Source organism: Eptatretus burgeri, chromosome 3, assembly GCF_056783735.1.
Source record: "Eptatretus burgeri isolate ZD-2024b chromosome 3, Ebu_testis_v1, whole genome shotgun sequence".
NCBI lineage: Eukaryota > Metazoa > Chordata > Myxini > Myxiniformes > Myxinidae > Eptatretus > Eptatretus burgeri.
This window is the reverse complement of record NC_140963.1, coordinates 12,411,581-12,434,559: the sequence shown is the minus strand read 5'-3', so window position 1 is coordinate 12,434,559 and position 22,979 is coordinate 12,411,581. Positions and strand designations below refer to the sequence as shown.

Sequence of the window (22,979 nt, the reverse complement as noted above, 5' to 3'; positions counted from 1 at the left end):
CACACACGCACACGCGTGAACTGTGATTGTACATGCACATAAAACATGATTATACACACACACACACACACACACACACACACACACACACACACACACACACACACGTGCGTTCCTGCAGACGAATCCACGGGCACATCTTAAAAAATGTCAATATCCAAATTTCAGAAAAGTCATGGAAACATGAACCAAATGCAATCATTGAGAAGGAAGTAATGCTCTCGTACAACCTTATGATCCCATCGAACGTGAATAGAGAAAACAAAGCATTGTGACCGGATATATTACTTAGATACAAAAAATAAAATATGGCATTGCTAATTGAGGTGTTGATGCCAGTGATTTTGGCCGAAACAATGTAGAAATCAAGAAATTGACCAAATACTAAGATCTCAAAAATGAATCAACATATACTAGAAGCTGAAGAATGCCGAAATTGTACCAACGATCATTATTGGAGCAACTGGAATGATAAAAAAGAACCTTATGAAGATTCTGAAAAACAACCTTGGGAATATTAACAAGGAAATCCAACACAGGTGGAGGCTATTCAGCCCATCATGCCTGCACGAACACCACACCAACCCATCTACACAAGATCCAAAAATGAAAATGCAAAAAGATGTTTTTAATTAATGAAATAAATAAATAAATAATTTCTTTTTTTTGCAGTTTTTGAAGTTTTTTTGTTTCCTTCCCCTTGGTTAAAAACACACAGCATCAACGACACAACCCCTCTTGACAAGACTCCCACCAACAGCACTCCCGACACATGCACACAACAATGCTCAAACTACCGAAAACTCCTGTCGAGATCCCCATACTCTGCTATCTCCATAACTTCCAGGTACCTATTTAAACCTATCTACTTTTTCTGCTGCCACTACCTTTCCAGGGAGACCATTCCATGCATCAACTACTTTATGAGTGAAAGTCCCCTGCCTTACTACTGTCTTAACTCTCTTCTGTACTCTCAGGTTATGGCCCCTCAGGTTATGACCATCTTAACTCTCCTCTTCTTTACTCTCAGGCAACAGCCCCTGGTTCTGTCACTGTCAACTCTGTTGAATAATTCATCTTCACTTATTTTATCTATACCCTTCATTATCTTAAACATCTCCATCATATCTCCTCCAACCACCTCCTTTCGAGTGTATAAAGCCCTGTCTCCTTCAGCCGCTCCTCATAGCTGAGTCGAGCTCGACCCAGAATCGATCTAGAATCCCTGCGCTGAACCCTCTCGATGGCATCGATGTCTTTCCTGAACTGTGGTGACCAAAACTGGACACAATATTCTAAATGTGGCCCTGACTAAATTCCCGTACAATGTTAACACCTCCTCTTTTGATTTATAAATGATCCCCCTTCGAATACAACCTAAAACCCTATTTGCTTTACCTGAAGCTGCCTGACACTGTGCTGCCTGCTTACCTCCCGTATCTATTACCACCCACAGATCCTTCTCCTGTGTGACGCACTCCAAAATTACCCCTTGCATCCTGTAATCTTTATTTTCATTGTTCTTTCCCATCCCCAGCACCTTACACTTGCTCAGGTTAAATTCCATCTGCCAATCTTTTCCCCAATCTATTCAAGTATCAATACTTTCCTGTATCTGATCACCACCCCCTCTGCTATCCACCTCACCTCCAAGCTTTAGGTCATCTGCAAATTTAGAAAGCTTACTCATCACCCCATTATCCAAATCATTGATGTAAATAATGAAGAGTAATGGTCCGAGTACTGATCCCTGAGGTACCCCACGACTTACATCCTCCCAGCAAGACATCCTCCCACTCACAGCCACTCTTTACTTCCTATCACTAAACCAGTTTGCAATCCAATTATCTACCTGACCAGCCACTCCACAAGCCCTCACTTTGGCTAACAACCTCCGATGTGATACCTTATCAAATACCTTCTTAAAGTCGAGATATACTCTGTCCACTGCCTTTCCCTCATCCACCCAATCAGTCACTGCTTCATGGAACTCTAAAAGATTTGTTAAACAAGAACTACCTTTGGTAAACCCATGCTGACTACCTTTAATTAGTTTGTATTTGTTTACATGGTTCCTCATTTGGTCCTTAATTAATGTCTCCAACAGCTTCCCCAAAACTGAAGTCAAACTAACAGGTCTATAGTTTCCCCAATTCTTCTCTGGATCCTTTCTTAAATAGTGGTGTTACATTTGCTACTCTCCAATCCTCCGGTACCTGTCCTGACTCCAGGGAACTATTGAAAATATCCATTAACATCTCGCTTACCTGTTCAGCCACCTCCATCAATACTCTCAGGTGCATATTATCTGGACCGGAGCCTTATCTACTCTTAGATTACCTCGCTTTTCCTTTACTTCGTCCACTCCAACCTGGATCTTCTGTAAAAGCCATTCCTCACCTCCTCGATAGATACTCTCAGCTATTGGCAATTCTCCTGACTGTTCTTGTGCAAAAGTTGAAACAAAATACCTGTTTAATAAGCCTGCCATCTCACGTTACTCACTAACCACTCTCCTGGTGCTCTTCCTCAATGGGCCCACCCTGGTTCTCACCTGTTCTTTCCCCCTGATATACTTAAAGAAAGCCTTGCTATTATGTTTAATATTCTTAGCCATGTCCTTCTCATGCTCTCTTTTGGCTTGCCGAGTTATTTTCTATACTTGCCTCTGTTTACTCTGATAGTTATATAAATCTAACTCCAGTCCTGTTATTTTATTCCTAATAAATGCCTTTTGCTTCACCTTAATAGCATTCCTTATCTCACTACTCACCCACCCTGGTCTTTTTCTGTTTCTAGTTTTACACCTCATTGGAATGTACTTACTCTGCACTCTACACATTTTCTCCTTGAAGGTTTCCCATTTTTCTGATGCTGATTGTCCTGTTGTTCGAGTCTCCCAATCGACATCACCCAACTCTCTCTCCTCATACCCTCAAGGTTTGCCTTCCCCAAATCTAATAGCCTTACCCCACTATCATGAACTCTAACTCTTCACAGAATCTTTGCACACACACTGTTATGGTCACTTGCTCCTAAATGCTCCCCAACCTCCACCTCCTCCACCATCTTGGGATCGTTACGTAAAAGGAGGTCTCACACTGCACTCCCCCTCGTGGGCTGATCTACAAACTGGGTTAAAAAGGCATCCTGGACTAAATCTCGGAAATCCTCATCTGCTCTGCCCCTTCCCTGTTCCTCTACCCAATCTATCCCTGACAAGTTAAAATCCCCCATCTCTCTCAATCGAATGCAGCCTGTGGCTGCTGATTGCATCATCGGTTGGGACGCGGTGATGCCGCTGATGCAGTGTCCCCCTTACCAGTACACTGGTACTCATTTTGCCGACCTCGGAAGGATGACAGGCTGAGTCAACCTCCTGGTGTATTTTTAATTCAACGGCCAACGGGGCTTGAACTCAGGACCCTAGGATCCCAAGCCGCCACCCTAACCACGAAGCCAACACTAGGCATAAAATCTCCCATAATCAATACTCTTCCCTTACCACATGCCCTTTTTAATTCTTTATGTACTCCTCCTTCCTCCTCCTCTTCCTTCACACCCGGAGCCTTACAAAAGCATCCTACCAGTATCTTACTGTTTTTAGAATCTCAAATCTCTACCCACACAGAATCCTCCACATCTATTCCTTCCTAAATGTCACCTCTTCCTCTTGATGCAATGCCATCCTTTCCCCAGATTGCTACTCTTCTTCCTATTCCCTCCTTCCTATAACACCAATACACCTTTTAGCCTTCTAATCCTGTCCTCCAGTTATTCTCCTCCTTAAACCATGTCTCACTCACTGTAACTATAATCGTACTCCTCACTATCTACTTTGACTTCAAGCTCTTCCATCTTATTATTTAAACTTCTGGCATTGGTGTAGAATATATTTAACTTTTCCCTTCCTGAAATTATATTTTCCTGCCTCGCGTTACTCATCACAATTACATCATCCGTTCCTTCCTTAATACCTTCCCTATCCTCCGCTGACCTAAAAAAAATCCTGAATTCCATCCTCAATTCCCACTGTAAACCTTGCTGCCCCCTTTCTATTTAATATACGGCTATCATTCCGGAAACACTCCCTTTGTCCCCTAAATCAGGGGTTCCCAACCTTTTTTTTTACTGGGGTACCATTTCACATGTTCGTGGTCCCACCGAGTACCACTGTACCAAAATTCACCTAAAATAGTGTTTATTTGCAATACAGATACGACAATGGGGAGTTAAACAATACTAACAATTCACAACGATGACATTGAGCAATCTGATCTGAACAAAGGAATGATACAGTAAGTACCTATTTGATTGTGTAAAATGTCCAGTCAATGGGATGGTTGAGCCTGCTTCTTGCTCACAAGCAGGTCGATGTCAGGCTTTGTTTTGGATAAAGCGCACCGAACATCATGTTCAACATCCAGTAGGGATATTTGTTTGGTTTTTAGAATAACGACTGACGAGAACCCAGCTTCACACAGCCATGTAGATGGGAATACTATGAGCGAATGAACAGCCAGGGCAGCTAGCTTAGGGTAAGACCCCAACATTCCACACCAGAAGTCCGCAAGATTCATCTCGTCAAACTGATCTCGGGCTGTGGAGTCGTTCTGGAGATCAATCAAGCTTTCCTGCAGTCCTGTTCCAAGTGGCAAATCCAATGCATTCATGCGAAATGGGTTGCGAATCATTTTCAGATCCAGTTCCTTGAGATCCGGAAAATAGGAATTCAATTCCTCATCCAAATAAGCGAGGTGATCTTTTACCAGTTGTATGAACTCCCTTGGGGGATTATTTTCACGCTTCTGAAGAATATCGGCCGTGCAAGAAAACACGACCACCACTCCCGCTTCGACATTCGTCTTCCACAGACGGAGTTTTTCCTGAAATCCCTTGACCTTGTGTATGAAATCAATGATAGTCGCGCCAGTCCCCTGAAGAGACTTGTTCAGGGCGTTTAACTGAGAGAAAATGTCGACCAAATAAGCTAGATGCAATAGTCTCAAATTAAGGTTGTAAAAACAGAGCCCCTGGCTCAGTAACAATCTTGAAAAGATCCCTCAGAACAAAACTTTGAGAACAAGGAAACTTCCAAACTTGGTCCATGAATCGTGGTCCCTTCTATCAAAGTCCCCAAAGTCCTCACATGACCGACTGCACCCAGTCGGGGTCATTCAAAGCAGCGACGAAATCGACAGTCTTTGCTTTTCCATCGTTTTCGAAGAATTCACGAAGCTCAGCTCGCAGTTCAAACACGCGCTCCGCCATATTTCCACGGGATAACCATCTCACCTCAGTGTGGAATAAGAGAACTTTATGGTCGGAGTCGAAATCCTCGCAAAGTTTCTTGGAAAGTCGCGAATTGAGAGCCTGGGATTTCACATGGTTCACAATTTTGATCATGGTTGAGAGAACGTCAGTCAATGGCTTGGGGAGCGCCTTGGCTGCGAGTGCGTGGCAGTGGATCGTACAGTGTTGGCCACGCACTTCAGGCGCAACTGCCTTCACAAGCATTTGGAAACCTGATCTGCACCCCAACATAGCTGGAGCACCATCTGTAGTACAGCCTTTCAGATCAACCCATGATAGCCCAACTTGATCAAAAACGGAAGACACCTCTTCGAAAATGTCCTTTGCTTTCGTTGTGGTTTTAAGCGGGCGGCAAAATAGTATTTCATCCTTGAACTTGGCTTTATGCGCATACCGAACGGACGCTAACAGTTGGGCACAATTTGCCCCGTCAGTTGACTCATCGAATTCCTAAGAAAATCCGCATGGAGATGCCTTGATTTCTGCCACCACCTGGTCACCAATATTGGTTGACATTTCTTCAATGCGCCTCTGAACTGTGTTGTTTGACAACGAAAGAGAATTGAGCTTCTTGGCGCTTTGTTCTCCCAGCATGAGACGTACGATATCCTTTGTGGCGGGAAGGATGAGGCTTACACCGATAGTGTGAGGTTTTTTTCTGTTCTGCAATTCCCAGTGTAACTAAGTAGGATGTCTTTACGGCTGCCGTGGACTGCTGTTGAAAACTGCCGCTGCCGTCGAAGCGTGCTCTTTTCATGGCATTTTCCTTCCGACGAAAAAAATCATGGTCCTTGTCGCTGTGTTCAGGATGAACAGAATCAAAATGGCGCTTCAATAGACTTGGCTTCAAAGATTGATTGCCAAGAACTTTTCCACGAATCACACACTGTGGAGCTTCTACTTCACCTTTTTGGATGGAAGTGAAGCCTAACTTGAGATAACTCTCCGAATATTTTCGCATTGACATGATGCTGGTGAACGATAACGGTAACAATAAGCCGGGCAATTAGCAATGATGACAGTGTGGCGTGTAGAGACAAAACGAATAATAAGACTTGTGCACAATGGCCGCTTTCGATGTGAATTTAATTATTGTGCACAAGCTGCATGAGAGAGAAGTAAAATAAAAACTGCGTTAAAAAAAAAGTACCACGCCGCGTACCACCGAGAAAGTCCAAAGTACCACCTGTGGTACGCGTACCACAGGTTGGGAACCCCTGCCCTAAATGATTCCCACTGCTTCTTCAATGTAAAACCTTCCTCCCTACACCATTCTTCCAACCATTGGTTGACGTCCATCGCTCTGCTCAGAATTTCTATATTGTTTCCTAATCTTGGGAGAATCCCAGAAAACATGACCTCACAACCCTTTGCTTTCAGCCGCTTTCCCAATATCCTAAATCTATTTTTCAAAACCTCTGAGTAAACTTTCCTGACATTATTCACACCTTGTTGTACCACAACCAACTTCTTCCTGCCATGACCCAATACAATATCGTTTACCCTTCTTTCAATGTCCCTAACGCCCGCTCCTTCAAAACTACACAGAATTCTGTGTCGACAATACTTCCTGCAGAATGAAGAATCTACATATTTAATCATCTCATCACCCATAAAAACTGTCTCCCATACCTCCTTTCGACTAATTTCTATTTCTGCACCTCCACCAGTGCCTGCACCCACTGCACTTCCTCCACTGCTCTTCCACCACTGCCCGCCCCCGTTGCACCGTCACCACTGCCCGCCCCCGTTGCACCGTCACCACTGCCCGCCCCCGTTGCACCGTCACCACTGCCCGCCCCCGTTGCACCGTCACCACTGCCCGCCCCCGTTGCACCGTCACCACTTCCCTCCCCCGTTGCACCGTCACCACTGCCCGCCCCCGTTGCACCGTCACCACTGCCCGCCCCGTTGCACAGTCACCACTGCCCGCCCCGTTGCACAGTCACCACTGCCCGCCCCGTTGCACCGTCACCACTGCCCGCCCCGTTGCACCGTCACCACTGCCCGCCCCCGTTGCACCGTCACCACTGCCCGCCCCGTTGCACCGTCACCACTGCCCGCCCCCGTTGCACCGTCACCACTGCCCGCCCCGTTGCACCGTCACCACTGCACGCCCCGTTGCACCGTCACCACTGCCCACCCCCGTTGCACCGTCACCACTGCACGCCCCGTTGCACCGTCACCACTGCCCACCCCCGTTGCACCATCACCACTTCCCTCCCCGTTGCACCGTCACCACTGCCCGCCCCCGTTACATCGTCATCACTGCCCATCCCCGTTACACCGTCACCACTGCCCGCCCCCGTTACACTGTCACCACCGCCCGCCCCCGTTACATCGTCATCACTGCCCACCCCCGTTACACCGTCACCACTGCCCACCCCCATTGCACCGTCACCACTGCCTGCCCCTGTTGCACCATCACCACTTCCTTCCCCGTTGCACCGTCACCACTGCCCGCCCCGTTTCACCGTCACCACTGCCCGCCCCCGTTTCACCGTCACCACTGCCCGCCCCGTTTCACCGTCACCACTGCCGGCCCCCGTTGCACCGTCACCACTGCCCGCCCCCGTTGCACCGTCACCACTGCCCGCCCCGTTTCACCGTCACCACTGCCCGCCCCGTTGCACCGTCACCACTGCCCGCCCCGTTGCACCCTCACCACTCCCCGCCCCCGTTGCACCGTCACCACTGCCCGCCCCCGTTGCACCGTCACCACTGCACGCCCCCGTTGCACCGTCACCACTGCCCACCCCCGTTGCACCGTCACCACTGCCCACCCCCGTTGCACCGTCACCACTTCCTTCCCCCGTTGCACCGTCACCACTTCCTTCCCCCGTTGCACCGTCACCACTGCCCGCCCCGTTGCACCATCACCACTGCCCGCCCCGTTGCACCGTCACCACTGCCCGCCCCGTTGCACCGTCACCACTTCCCTCCCCCGTTGCACCGTCACCACTGCCCGCCTCCGTTGCACCGTCACCACTGCCCACCCCCGTTGCACCGTCACCACTGCCCGCCCCCGTTGCACAGTCACCACTGCCCGCCCCGTTGCACCGTCACCACTGCCCGCCCCGTTGCACCGTCACCACTGCCCGCCCCGTTGCACCGTCACCACTGCACGCCCCGTTGCACCGTCACCACTGCCCGCCCCGTTGCACCGTCACCACTTCCCTCCCCCGTTGCACCGTCACCACTGCCCGCCCCGTTGCACCGTCACCACTGCCCACCCCGTTGCACCGTCACCACTGCCCACCCCGTTGCACCGTCACCACTTCCTTCCCCCGTTGCACCGTCACCACTTCCTTCCCCGTTGCACCGTCACCACTGCCCGCCCCGTTTCACCGTCACCACTGCCCGCCCCGTTTCACCGTCACCACTGCCCGCCCCGTTTCACCGTCACCACTGCCCGCCCTTTGCACCGGCGCCACTGCCCGCCCCCGTTGCACCGTCACCACTGCCCGCCCCCGTTTCACCGTCAGCACTGCCCGCCCCCGTTGCACCGTCACCACTGCCCGCCCCCGTTGCACCGTCACCACTGGCCACGCCCGTTGCACCGTCACCAGTGCACGCCCCGTTGCACCGTCACCACTGCCCACCCCCGTTGCACCGTCACCACTTCCCTCCCCGTTGCACCGTCACCACTGCCCGCCCCGTTGCACCGTCACCACTTCCCTCCCCCGTTGCACCGTCACCACTGCCCGCCCCGTTGCACCGTCACCACTGCACGCCCCGTTGCACCGTCACCACTGCCCACCCCCGTTGCACCGTCACCACTTCCCTCCCCCGTTGCACCGTCACCACTGCCCGCCCCCGTTTCACCGTCACCACTGCCCGCCCCCGTTGCACCGTCACCACTGCCCGCCCCCGTTGCACCGTCACCACTGCCCGCCCCCGCTGCACCGTCACCACTGCACGCCCCCGTTGCACCGTCACCACTGCCCACCCCCGTTGCACCGTCACCACTGCACGCCCCCGTTGCACCGTCACCACTGCCCACCCCCCCTGCACCGCCACCACTTCCCTCCCCCGTTGCACCGTCACCACTGCCCTCCCCCGTTGCACAGTCGCCACTGCCCACCCCCGTTGCACCGTCACCACTTCCTTCCCCCGTTGCACCGTCACCACTTCCTTCCCCCGTTGCACCGTCACCACTGCCCGCCCCCGTTTCACCGTCACCACTGCCCGCCCCCGTTTCACCGTCACCACTGCCCGCCCCCGTTTCACCGTCACCACTGCCCGCCCCCGTTGCACCGTCATCACTGCCCGCCCCCGTTGCACCGTCACCACTGCCCGCCCCCGTTGCACCGTCACCACTTCCAATATCCTCAGCAACCTCACCCCACAACCGTAACTAACTATTATCGATGAATTTCTCACATTCTGCTACTTACTGCAAATTATCGATGCGTTCCTTCAAACCGGTAATAACCTTCCTCAAGTGGACGATTTCCTCACACTCCCAACAACAATAAGAACCCTCTGCTTCCCCCACTGTTGACGTGGCCCACATTGAGCAACTGTGACATTTACGTACTCCTCATCCTTTCTCCTTCGCTCTCTATTTATAACCTTCTTCACTCCCATCCTCCCAAGGCCCCAACTGACTTCACGCTAAACTTATCACGAGGTCTTGTCCTGCTTCTTTCAATAAACTAACTGAACTACCCGCTAAAATTGTTATGAACATGAAAAAAATAAGTACAGTTCCACAGCCCCTGCCACAAGTCTTAATAAAAAAAATTTGCAAAACGCTTTCGGACTGGAAACTTAGCTTTAGAAGGGCTGGAAGGAGAGCTTGCCACGCAGTCCTCCTCGTGCGCCGATCCCTGAACCGGAAGTCCGGAAGTGACGTCGATCTCTGACGGAGGTGACGCAACAACCTACTCCCCTGGCTCAGTAACAATCTTGAAAAGATCCCTCAGAACAAAACTTTGAGAACAAGGAAACTTCCAAACTTGGTCCATGAATCGTGGTCCCTTCTATCAAAATGGAGGTGGATACTTCAAGCCCTTGTGGGACTCTGTTCCATCTTCTGAAACCCACATATTGAGATAACGACCAACGTCACCACATGCTCTCCCTCTCTCTCTCTCTTTCAATATTTTCCTTAGTAATTGTCACGTGGGTATGACATTTTAAGCAGATCATCTTTGGCCCTTTGTACAAGAATGAATCGCTTGACTAAAGCAAAAGTGACTGATTGTTATGTATGATGGTGAGTGAAAGCACAGGTCATGTGGAAAGATGGGTTGTTACTTGAACCTTCGCTCAAACTGCACTATGGATCAAGTGGAACAAATTCTTTTTTTTTAAACCACCCTTTCACCACTTGCAATCATATTCATAATATTTATACAATTATCCAAGCGTCGGAAACACATCATGCCTTATACATCATTTTTTTATTTTTTTTGTATACCTTGGTCGAGGCTCGTATGAGAGCTAACACACAACTCACAGCAAGGAGGCATGAGACAAGAGGGGCGGGAGTGGAAGGGACAAAACAGTGGGGAACAGACACATTAGGTGAACTGTGGAAGGGAGAGGGATGGGGATGGGACGCGGAACATGGCGAAGAGAAGATGGACATTTCAGGGACTTTCAGGAAGGAAAGCAGGAGAAATGAAGGAAGTGGGCTTGGGTGGATTATCGGGGGTAGAAAAGATCGAGGATTTGGATGGGGGAAGATAAGAGGTGGTGGTGAACAGCTGTTTTGAAAGCCTGGAGGGAAGAATGGGAAAGAATAGAGTGAGGAAGTTTATTCCAAAGGCGGGAAAAAAGAGGAATGAAAGAGTGAAGATGAGCAGTGATTCGTGATTTTGGTAGTTTTACCAGAATGGGGTTGTTGGCGGACCTTGAGCGCCCTGTGGAAATGTGGTGGAGACAAATCGCAGAGAGAGCAGGGGGGGGGGCAAGGCTGGAGAGGAGTCGGTAGAAGACAGAAAGACCACCGACCAACCTGCGGTGATTGAGTGAGAGGCCCAAAGACTCAGCTTCATTACAGGAGGTGCCGATGATCTTAAATGCCCTGGTTTCGACAGCGTTAAGCCGAGAAAGGTGGGAGGCAGGAGCACCAGCCCAGAGGGGAGAACAGTACTCCATCAGGCTACGGACAAAAGCTTTGTAAGTGGTCAGGAGCTCAAGAGGGCCGAGGAAGGACTTAGCACGACGGAGGATTCCCAGTCGGCGACTGGCTTTTGAGGCGAGGTTGGAAATGTGACTTTCCCAGGAAAGGTCATGGCAGATAGTGAGACCCAGAAGCTTGAAAGAAAAGACTTTTTCCAGAGGATGATCAAATCATCAACGTGATCCGTATACAGTTGGTGTTCGAAGTTGCTTCAAATGGGTAGTTTAGGAATTTTCTGTGTGTACGTACTTCAAGTTTTCTGCTGTTCGAAGCTGTTATGACATTTGTACAGCACTTGATGGGATGTGACTTTTGACCATTTAACAAGGATGGGTTGGTGTTTGCACGTTTCCCTCCACCCTCCCTCTCCTTACCCTTGTATATACGCATTGATGAAGGTCAACTGAGAAATTCCTTTTTGACTATTATAATCCCAAGCTAATATTAATTTAGTAGGTGAAATATTGAAGCCGGGAACAAGAATCGATTTGAGAAGGTGCAGCGAATAATTTGCCAAGTATCACATGGTTGTTGTCATGTGTGGTTGATCAATTTGATCACATTGGCCTTTCCACAGACTATTGTTTGTCAATTCTCTGTCAAACAAATTCACAATTCGTTTGACAGAGCTTGTGGATGTTGAGGTCGGTTTGCTGCATTGTCAACTCCCTAAATTTTTTAGCAACAATGTGTTTGTGGTTTGTGTTGGTTTTTTTTGTGATACGATCAAATGTGAAACTATTCGAGTTCCAGAGGACCTCCACATTGATCATTGTATACTTATAATAGTCTTTGAAGCTCCCGTAGCTCACCCACCCTCCCCCTCCCTCCAAGCATGGTTAATCTAATATATTCTTTGGAATATATTACCCACTGACCGACTCACTCACTGACTGATATTAAAGATCAGGACCTTCCGTGTGACGTAGAAAGGTAAAAATTTTGCGTGCCAATGGACATCGAAGCCGACGCATCAGAAATGTCGCAGAACCATCAGAAAGAAAGCATTTGGAAATTAAAATAGAAAACATGTACATGCCTGGTGTTGGCTTAATGGTTAGGGCGGTGGCCTTGGGATCCCCGGGTCCTGAGTTCAAATCTTGCTCGGTCATTGAATTAATACCAGTTGGGGTTGACTCAGCCTGTTATGCTTCCGAGGTCGGCAAAATGAGTACCAGCTAACTGGGATGATTGAGCCATTCGAGTATCCTGCATCAGAGTGGCGACCTGTCCAGGGTTGTGCCCAATAGCCCAGGAGACTGCTTCGGCAGCACGATGCTCTGTGCAGAGGATGATCCAAATGGATGGATGGATGGATCGATGGATGGATGGATGGATGGATGGATGGATGCATGTATATGCTGAGCAACACATCCATTTCATCAAAATACCAACTTCTTCAACATTCTCATAATATCTTTGCCCAAGATATTCTCTGTGAGCAATACTGTTTTTTTCATTGAGTTTTTCCTTTTGATATGAAGCAGTATTCGGGTTGCATGTAACGGCATTAAAACAACAACTCTTAACAACATTAACGGCATTAAAACAACAACATCTCACTATCTGCCATGACCTTTCCTGGGAAAGTCACATTTCCAACCTCGCCTCAAAAGCCAGTCGCCGACTGGGAATCCTCCGTCGTGCTAAGTCCTTCCTGGGCCCTCTTGAGCTCCTGACCACTTACAAAGCTTTTGTCCGTAGCCTGATGGAGTACTGCTCTCCCCTCTGGGCTGGTGCTCCTGCCTCCCACCTTTCTCGGCTTCACGCTGTCGAAACCAGGGCATTTAAGATCATCGGCATCTCCCGCAATGAAGCAGAGTCTTTGGGCCTCTCACTCAATCACCGCAGGTTGGTCGGTGGTCTTTCTGTCTTCTACCGACTCCTCTCCAGCCTTGCCCCCCCTGCTCTCTCTGCGATTTGTCCCAACCACATTTCCACAGGGCGCTCAAGGTCCGCCAACAACCCCCTTCTGGTAAAACTACCAAAATCACGAATCACTGCTCATCTTCACTCTTTCATTCCTCTTTTTTCCCGCCTTTGGAATAAACTTCCTCACTCTATTCTTTCCCATTCTTCCCTCCAGGCTTTCAAAACAGCTGTTCACCACCACCTCTTATCTTCCCCCATCCAAATCCTCGATCTTTTCTACCCCCGATAATCCACCCAAGCCCACTTCCTTCATTTCTCCTGCTTTCCTTCCTGAAAGTCCCTGAAATGTCCATCTTCTCTTCGCCATGTTCCCCGTCCCATCCCCATCCCTCTCCCTTCCACAGTTCACCTAATGTGTCTGTTCCCCACTGTTTTGTCCCTTCCACTCCCGCCCCTCTTGTCTCATGCCTCCTTGCTGTGAGTTGTGTGTCAGCTCTCATACGAGCCTCGACCAAGGTATACAAAAAAAAAAAAAAAACTCTTGGTGAATCGGCCAGACACTCACGGGGACACAAGTTTGACCAAACACCACAACAAGGTACGGTTAAACATGGGAAATCGGACGAAAACACAAACGGCAACACGTACGAAATGATGACAAAAAGAGACAAATGATCTGATCCAGAAAACTGAGCTTTGATGACCTGGAAGGAGGAGCTGCACGACCCAACATCCAACGTGCTCAGACCCAGAACCAGAAACTCAGACCTGGAACCGGAAGCTCCTGTGCTTTTGGAATTGAGTGGATCCATGTTTCCAACGGAAGCTATGGTATTTGCTGTCATCCAAACTTCTCAATCTAATGCGACCATTACACTTCCATCATGTTGCAATGTTCAGCATCAAATTTAATTTGTTTCATTTATTTCACAAAGTGATGTTTGCTCTTTACTTATTGTGTCTTTACTTTGCCGTTAAATGATGTTTGACTCAATTTTTTTTTTGTTTGAAACTAAGTCCAGATATTGAATCAACTGGGATTGAAACGTAAACTCTTAACAATGCATTTGTGTTTGTTTTCTGAATGACCATCATTTCCATTTACAAAAGCAACTCCTCGTAGAACGTCTCTTTTGCTTTCCTTTATTACGGCACGACGGCCATCCAACATATTTGAAAGCAATGATGTACTGTGTGTGTGGCTCGAGTCGTGCCGAGCCGATAAACCTGACGCAGGTTGCATGAATGAAGATGGCGAACGTCCTTTGAGGGTTTTGAAGTTGATAGCATTGAACAGCAACGGAGCGTGCTTGTAGTGCCAGATGCACTGAAACACCGGTGAACTACATCTTTGAAGTAGCCATACCCTGAGGCAGTGACTCGTGCACATCCCGGCCGATTAAGCTCCGACAAATAACGCCACTTGTGACATTCACCGGCAAAAAAACAAGGCCGCTCGTGCGTAGGTACACCTCAAAGCACCATTGGATGGGTGGGTATCTTGGCAGGTCTCGCTGTTGGTTTAATTCCTGTCGTCATCATCGTATTCATTGTAATTGTAAGAAAGACGAGTGGCAACTCATGGGGTAAACAACAAAACTGAATATTTCATCTCAAAATGTGGCAACTACGAAGAACAATGGCGTCGACTCACGGAGCTTGAGGGTAAAGAGGATGAGAGGACAGTTTCCAGTGAGGGATTTTTTGAGTCTGAGAGTGGTTATTGCATGGAATGGTCTCCTTGGAAAAGGTAGTTGCAGCAGGGGGTGGATGGGAAGGGGGAGTGGGATGGATACGTTTCAGTTGGATTCAGATAGATACCTGGATGCATTGGTGGGGATATTGGAAGGACTTGTCCGTAGCTTGTGTGTGGATGGGTGATGACACTGGGTTTGGTGCAGCGCAGGCATGATGGGGTGGAATGGCCTCCTCTTGTGCCAAAAGTCCTTGTGCATCATTCCTTGTGTGCATCTTTATCCCTTCAGTTCCTTTGATCTCTGCTTCCTCTCGTGTGCATACACACCTCACTCTACTGGAAAACGTGGGCACAGGAATACTGTACTGCAAACTGTAAATGGTGGAGACTTGTAATACCCTCTCCCACCTAGAGGCGGCGCGACATGATACACATTTACATAGACCATGTGCGCTTCCCTCCCCCCCCCACCCCATTCTCACCCCTCCCCTACAAGACCACTGGCAAAGATAAGAAAACCTCTATACGAGTACACTAATCCGATGTTGCGAGTATGGATGTAATCATCCCAGAACAGGAGAAGGAGTAGCGCAACAAACAAATAAACACACAAACTTGGGTCTGTGAAATATAGTAAGGACTGCCAAATGATACGACTGTTATTAGCCCGTCCCCCACTCAGCGGGAGATGGTGTTGCACCATTTGAGCTTTTTTTCATGAAATTTTCAGCAAAGCTTTATGATGAGAATCTGGAGAATAAGAAATTAATAATAATTTGGTCAAAAGGTCAAAGGTGTACCTTTTGGCATATGGAAGAAAAAGTCCGAATACAGAGCGGACGGACTTTGCATTTTCAGATGCTTTCTTGTAATTGTTGTTCATATTATTGGAATTAATTAATATATGCTTTGTTACAATGTTGTCATTATTTCTGTTCTTTATTTTGTAATTTAAAACTTCATGCCACGGAAGGACTTATAAAGCTGCTCCATACATCTTATCATGGCGTGCATTTAAAACATGGAAATTCTTCTGGTTCTTTGCAATTAATTAGCCTAATCAACTCAGGAGATCATAATGATCATTTTTGTGAATCACTCTCCACATCAGAAAGATCCAGAAGAACTCCACAAAAAAATGCCTCACACACACACACAGTTCAGGTCAGGTCAGGTCAGGTCAGGTCAGGTCAGGTGTGGGAGCATACGCCGGAGCAGCGACACGCTGCTCTGGCGTCCATTTATATACACACACACAACTCGTCCATTTATATTAGATCACCTGTTTTGTAGTTTACTGGAGAGAAATGTGTGGCATGTCTTTCTTTATCTTGTAAGTTAAATGTGATTTTTATTGCTCTTCCAGATTCGTAACGAAGAGACGAACCAATGCTTGGACAACATGGGCCGGAAGGAAAACGAGAAAATCGGCATCTTCAACTGCCACAGCATGGGTGGAAACCAGGTGGGAACTGATGTGTGTGCGTGTATGCCAACACCCGTCGACGTGCCTGCATGCCGGTGACAGGCACATCCATTGGATGCGGCTGTACACACACTTCAGTTAGCGAGCCAGATTCTGGGCTGTTTTTTTGTTTTTTTGTTCCATCCTCTGCACGTTATGTTCTGCTGCAGATCTGTTGTTTGTATTCTTGTCACGCGGTGGGTAAAAGTGGTGTAATTACATTTTGTAGTAATGACCCATAAGTGTAGCAGTGCGGCTTGACAGGCAGTGCCGCGTAAATGAGGGACAAATTGAAGAATGTCGAATGCCGTTGGGAAATTTTATTTCTTTTGCACTTCGGCATGAACAAGATGATTCCTCGAAACACACATTACAATATTACTTGGGCAAAAAAATAAAGTGCATCCCTGCTTCAATGAAGCGGTGTTGGAGGATAAACCAATTTAGTGATCTTTGCACCATTTGATTTTGGCCACTATTGGTCATTCAGTCTCACCTGTACTTTGGACCTGGCTGGGTGTTTGTATGGCGCACTGCGATATTCACTGTTTCATTGCCATGCAGGCCCAAAATTGCTTCGAGATGATAATCGGTCCAAATGATTGTATGATTGTCTCGTTGCAATGACGTAATGATCTATTTACCACTGACTGCAGCACAATGGAGTTGGTGCTCTGCCAACAATATTACTTAAACAAAAAACACATTGCCAGAGGTTGAGGTCACTCAATGATGTGCTGGAAATGATAATTAGATATTTTTTCTTGCTATTTAATTAATTTTAATGTGTTACTCGATCTGGAAATCTATTTTAATGTACTTTGTTTATTTAATTATTTTTAAACCCGAGAATCAAAGCTGTAAGAATAAATAATTCTGTTGTAAATTGTTATTTTTTACCTCCACCACCTAAAGTGGATGGAGGTTATGTTTTCACCCCTGTCTTGTCTGTCTATGCCTGGTGTTGGCTTCATGGTTGGGGTGCTGGGCTTTGGATCCAAGGGTCCTGAGTTTGAATCCCGCTCAGCTGTTGAATTAATACCAGGTGCGGTTAACTCGGCCTGTCATCCTTCCGAGGTCGGCAAAATGAGTGCCAGCATGCTGGTATCCTGTGTCGGAGTGGCAACCCGTCCAAGATTGTGCCCAATAGCCAAGGAGACTGCTTCGGCAGCACCAACGCTCTGCACAGAGTAGGGTCCCAATCTCCTCCTCCTTGTCTGTCTGTTTGTCTGTGAGCAGGATTTCTCAAAAAGTTATGGACGGATTCTGACGACACTTGGTGGACAGGTTGAGTGTGTGCCGAGACAAATCACTTTGCTTTTGGTGAAGATTTTGGATCTGGAAACGAGAATTTTTTTTTTTAAGTGATTCTTCACCATTGAGAGATGGGGCCAAAAACGTTATAGTATATACATATTGTTGTGGTTGACCAAAATCGCAAACCACCATTCAGGTCCCTTAGGTGAGATATCTCTGTAAGTATATGTGTAGTTAGGCCCAAACCCGTTGTCTAGAGGGAATAAATGTCATTCAGTCGGGCTGCGACTCTTCAGGATAGCCGTTTTTCTTTTACTATCTTTATTTTGGACTAGCCGCCATTACTACCACCACCAACCATGTCTCAACAGCCGTCACACAACAACCACCAACCACAACGCCGCTTCACAACAACCACCAACCACAACGCCGCTTCACAACAACAACCACCAACCACAACGCCGCTTCACAACAACAACCACCAACCACAACGCCGCTTCACAACAACAACCACCAACCACAACGCCGCTTCACAACAACAGCCACGACCTTTACCGTCACAACTCGCCACCGTCGCATCCCCACCATTCTCGCGCCACTTGTGGGCACCGATACTGGACTCGTGTAGGGCGCGCACCGAGCAGCGTGTTCAGAAACATCACAGACTTTCCGAGAAAAACGGATCAAAAACGACTCACGCCCACTTCTGTTCCGTCCTATCGGCGAGCTGGGGCGAATTGGCCCCGCCTCCAGGGCGTTGGAGTGAGGACGCTATATGCAAATTCATGGATCAAAAAGCATTCACGCCCACTTTTCCTCGGTCCAATGGGGAGCCAGTTAGAGAGGTGAAGGGTCGGAGGCAGAGGGTCAAAGGTGAAGGAGCGAAGCCACGGGGCTTATATAAACGGCTGCGTTCGTCAGTAAAAGAAGTTGAGAGTGGTGCGTTGGAACGAGTTGTCGGTGGAGCTGGGAAGAAGAGTCAGAGTTCGGAGGGGAGAAGTCAAGAGAGAAGAGTTGGGACGAGCCAAGAGAGGAGACGGAGAGGGCGATTAGACGGAGCTGTGGAGAGGTGGCGGCGGCGAAGGCGGACGAGGGGGTGCTCGCGTCGGTGCCGGGAGCTGCAGAGGGAGAGGCCAGCAACGCGACCGAGGTCAAGGAGGAGACGCTCGTCGCGGGACCCGAGACAGGGTGATATCCGCCATCCCCCGAGCATCAACAACCCCCTCCTGTTTCCCCCCACGCTGAGATAGTGCGACATGGGAGCCCCTTTCCCACCCCCTACCAGACACTGTCCGCGAGGCCCGCGGAGTTGAGGCGCCACCGCCGCTCCGCGTCTCATCATCAGACGGGTAGGCCCGACACGGTCTCGGCCCCAGGCCCGCCTACCCCCCTCATCCTTGAGGGTGGTTCTTTTTCTTTTGCTTTGGGTATCTGTGTTGTCGGCGCCGTCTGTGAAGTAAAATTGTATAAGTGTTGCCGTGTGCTCGGTAGTCGGATAGCTCTGCATCGTGTTTCTCTTTTACATTTGCTTTTTGTGTAATATTGTGTTTCTTCTCCTTTTACATGTGCTTTTGGTGTAATTGTATATGTGTGCTTCCCGTTCAGCGCGAAATAAATGTGAGTTATGTTGAACTGTTTTCCCGCTTCGCTTCGTCTTTTCTTTCATTGAATCTCCATCTTGCTTCACGTAAAGGGTTGGTCGTGGGCAAAAACGCCCGATAATTAATCGAACCGTCGAGGCCGACGAATAACACCGCTCGGTTATCCCGATAGTACGGAACGGGTCGCTTAAAGTGGCCCGTGTCCGAAGTCGACCTGCGGCGAGGTGCGATCGCCCGGTCTACCCTCCGTGTGGGTACTTAGGTAGGTCGAATTTGGCGAGCAACCCTATCCCACGTGGGGGCCGATTGGCACGATCGTGGTGAGACCGAAAGGTCCACCCGTGACGAGTTCCCGGCGTTAGTCCGAGAGGGTCACGACTGGATTGTCCGTCCGGTGGGCGACGTGCCGCGATTCGAGTTGCGTGGCCGTCCGCACGCCGGCGGGCGCGAATCCGCAACAATATATACACCATATATATGTATGTATATATACATATATATATATATATATATATATATATATATATATATATATATATATTGTTGCGGATTCGCGCCCGCCGGCGTGCGACCGGCCACGTAACTCGAATCGCGGCACGTCGCCCACCGGACGGACAATCCCGTCGTGACCCTCTCGGACTAACGCCGGGAACTAGTCACGGGTGGGCCTTTCGGCCTCACCACGATCGTGCCAATCGGCCCCCCGCGTGGGATAGGGTTGCTCGCCAAATTCGACCTACCTAAGTACCCACACGGAGGGTAGACTGGGCGATCGCACCTCGCCGCAGGTCGACTTCGGACACGGGCCACTTTAAGCGACCCGTTCCGCACTATCGGGATAACCGAGCGGTGTTATCGTCGGCCTCGACGGTTCCGATTAATTCTCGGGCGTATTTAGCCCACTACCAACCCTTTAGGTGAAGTAAGATGGAGATTCAATGAAAGAAAAGATGAAGCGAAACGGGAAAAACAGTTCAACATAAAGCACATTTATTTCGCGATGGCACACGGATAGCACACATATACAATTATACACCAAAAGCAAATGTAAAAGAAGAAACAATACAATAATGCACAAAAAGCAAATGTAAAAGAGAAAAACACACTGCAGATCTACTACCGACTACCGAGCACACGGCAACACTTATACAGTTTTACTTCACAGACGGCGCCGACAACACATATACTCAAAGCAAAAGAGAAAGGGACCACCCTCAACGATGAGGGGGGGGGCAGACGGGCCTGGGGCCGAGACCGCGTCGAGCCAACCCGTCTGGTGATGAGCCGCAAAATGGCGGTGGCGCCCCGACTCCGCGGGCCTCGCTGGCACTGCCTGGAAATGGGGTGGGAACGGGGCCCCCTTCTCACACTATCTCAGCGCGGGGGGGGGGAACAGGAGGGGGTTGTTGATGCTCGGGGGAATGAGGATATCTCGCTGGCTCGGGTCCCGCGACGAGCGTCTCCACCGCGACCTCGGTCGCGTTACCGGCCTCCCCTCTCCGCAGCTCCCCGACCCTGACACGAGCGCCCTCTCGACTGCCTTCGCCGCCGCCACCACCACTCTCCAACTCTCCACTCTTTCCAGCTCCGTCCAACTGCTTTCTCCGACTCTTCTCTTCTCAACTCTCCTTGACTGACTGCTTACTCCGACTCTTCCCAACTCAACTGCCTTTTTGGCGAGCGAACGCGGCCCTTTATAGCCCCCGTGGCTTCGCTCCTTCACCTTCGACCCTTTACCTCTGGCTGGCTCCCCATTGGACAGAGGAAAAGTGGGCGTGAATGCTTTTTGATCCGCGAATCTGCATATAGCGATTATACTCCGACGCACCTGGAGGCGGGGCCAAATCGCCCCATGCTCGCTGATAGGATGGAACAGAAGTGGGCGTGAATCGTTTTTGATCCGATTTCTTCGGAAAGGCTGGTGTTTTTGCACCCGCCGCTCGGCGCGCACCCTGCACGAGTCCAGGATCAGTGTCCACAAGCGGCGCAGGAATGGCGGTGATGCGATGGTTGCGAGAGCGAGATGTGACGGCAATGGTCGTGGCTGTGGTTGTGAAGCGGCGTTGCGGTTGGTGGTTGTTGTGTGATGGCTGTTGAGACGTGGTTGGTGGTGGTAGTAATGGTAGTAATGGCGGCTGGTCCAAAATAAAGATAGTAAAAGAAAAACGGCTATCTAGAAGGGTCGCAGCCCGAATGAATGACATTTATTCCCTCGAAACAACGGGTTTGGGCCTAACTACACATATACTTACAGAGATATCTCACCTAAGGGACCTGAATGGTGGTTTGCGAATTTCGTCAACCACAACAATATTTATATGTGTGTATATATATATATATATATATATATATATATATATATATATATATATATATATATATATATATATATATATATATATATATATATATATATATATATATTTATATTCACACAATTTCAAAAAGTGATGCACAGATTATGACTAAACTTGGATGAATTGGGAAGGTAACAAGAACAAGCCAATTTGATTTGGTTCAGGTTCACATGCAGATCTGGCCTACCCATAGTATAGGGTACAAAGCGTAAACAGTTCAACCTGGCGGATGTATGCACTCTGCCGAGTACCGTTCCAGTGACCTCTGCCAGGGAAGGTGGATGGAGGTTGTGTTCTTACCCTTGTCTGTCTGTCTGTCTGTCTGTCTGTCTGCCTGCCTGCCTGCCTGTCTGTCTGTCTGTCTGCCTGTCTGTTTGTTTGTCTGTCTATGAGCAAGATATCTCAAAGGCTACATGATATGATTCATATAATCATGCTACATAATTCCTGACCATGTTATCCTCCACCTACTGATTGTTCATGCTGGATGATGCAGGTATTTTCATACACGGCAGAGAAAGAGATTCGCACAGATGACTTGTGCCTGGACGTGTCACGGCTCAGTGGGCCTGTTCTTATGCTGAAGTGTCATCACATGAAGGGTAACCAGCTTTGGGAATATGACCGGCAGGTACGTTCTTCTTTTTTTATTATTTATTATCTTGCCAAAATTTCGTTTTGGCAAGATATGTTAATCAGCTTGTATGTTTTTTTTTGTTTTGTTTTTTTCGTCTGTAATCACGTATAAAAAATTCTGCAGAGCACAGTTATCGTTGGAAATTTTTGTAACTTCGCATATCAGAGGCCTATAGAGGTCCCTTTCAGTGCACAAAATGTTGAAGGTCAAGGTCAGAGGTCAAGGTCACTTTGTCACAAATCAGGGGAGTCGACGAAACCCTTATTTTTTTGAGTAATTTTGATCGAATCGTCTTCAAACTTCATGGGAATATAGTTCATGGTCTGGCGCTCAGCTGATTAATTTTTGGTGGCAATTGGCCTTGACCTTCATGTGTTTTTTTTGTTGTTTTTTTTTTTGTTGTTATTGGTCTGTGATCACGTATAAATCACTCTGCAGAGCACAGTTATCATTGGAAATTTTTGTAAATTCGCATATCAGAGACCTATAGAGGTCCCTTTCAGTGCATAAAATTTTGAAGGTCAAGGTCAAAGGTCAAGGTCACTTTGTCGCAAATCAGGGGAGTCGACGAAACCCTTATTTTTTGAGTAATTTTGATCGGATCGTCTTCAAACTTCATGGGAATATAATTCATGGTCTGGCGCTCAG

At 48.4% G+C, this 22,979-nt stretch overlaps 1 protein-coding gene across 3 annotated transcripts in view; it reads left to right on the top strand.

Moving 5' to 3' along the window:
* The window catches only part of LOC147029406 (polypeptide N-acetylgalactosaminyltransferase 1), a 472,683-nt gene that overhangs the window by 402,969 nt on the left and 46,735 nt on the right, over nt 1–22,979 (top strand). For all 3 annotated transcript variants that reach the window (XM_085872448.1, XM_085872449.1, XM_085872450.1), the window contains 2 exons: nt 16,381–16,479; nt 22,191–22,325. In XM_085872448.1, coding sequence (XP_085728574.1) covers nt 16,381–16,479; nt 22,191–22,325 — 234 coding nt within the window. The remainder of the gene's footprint in view (nt 1–16,380; nt 16,480–22,190; nt 22,326–22,979) is intronic.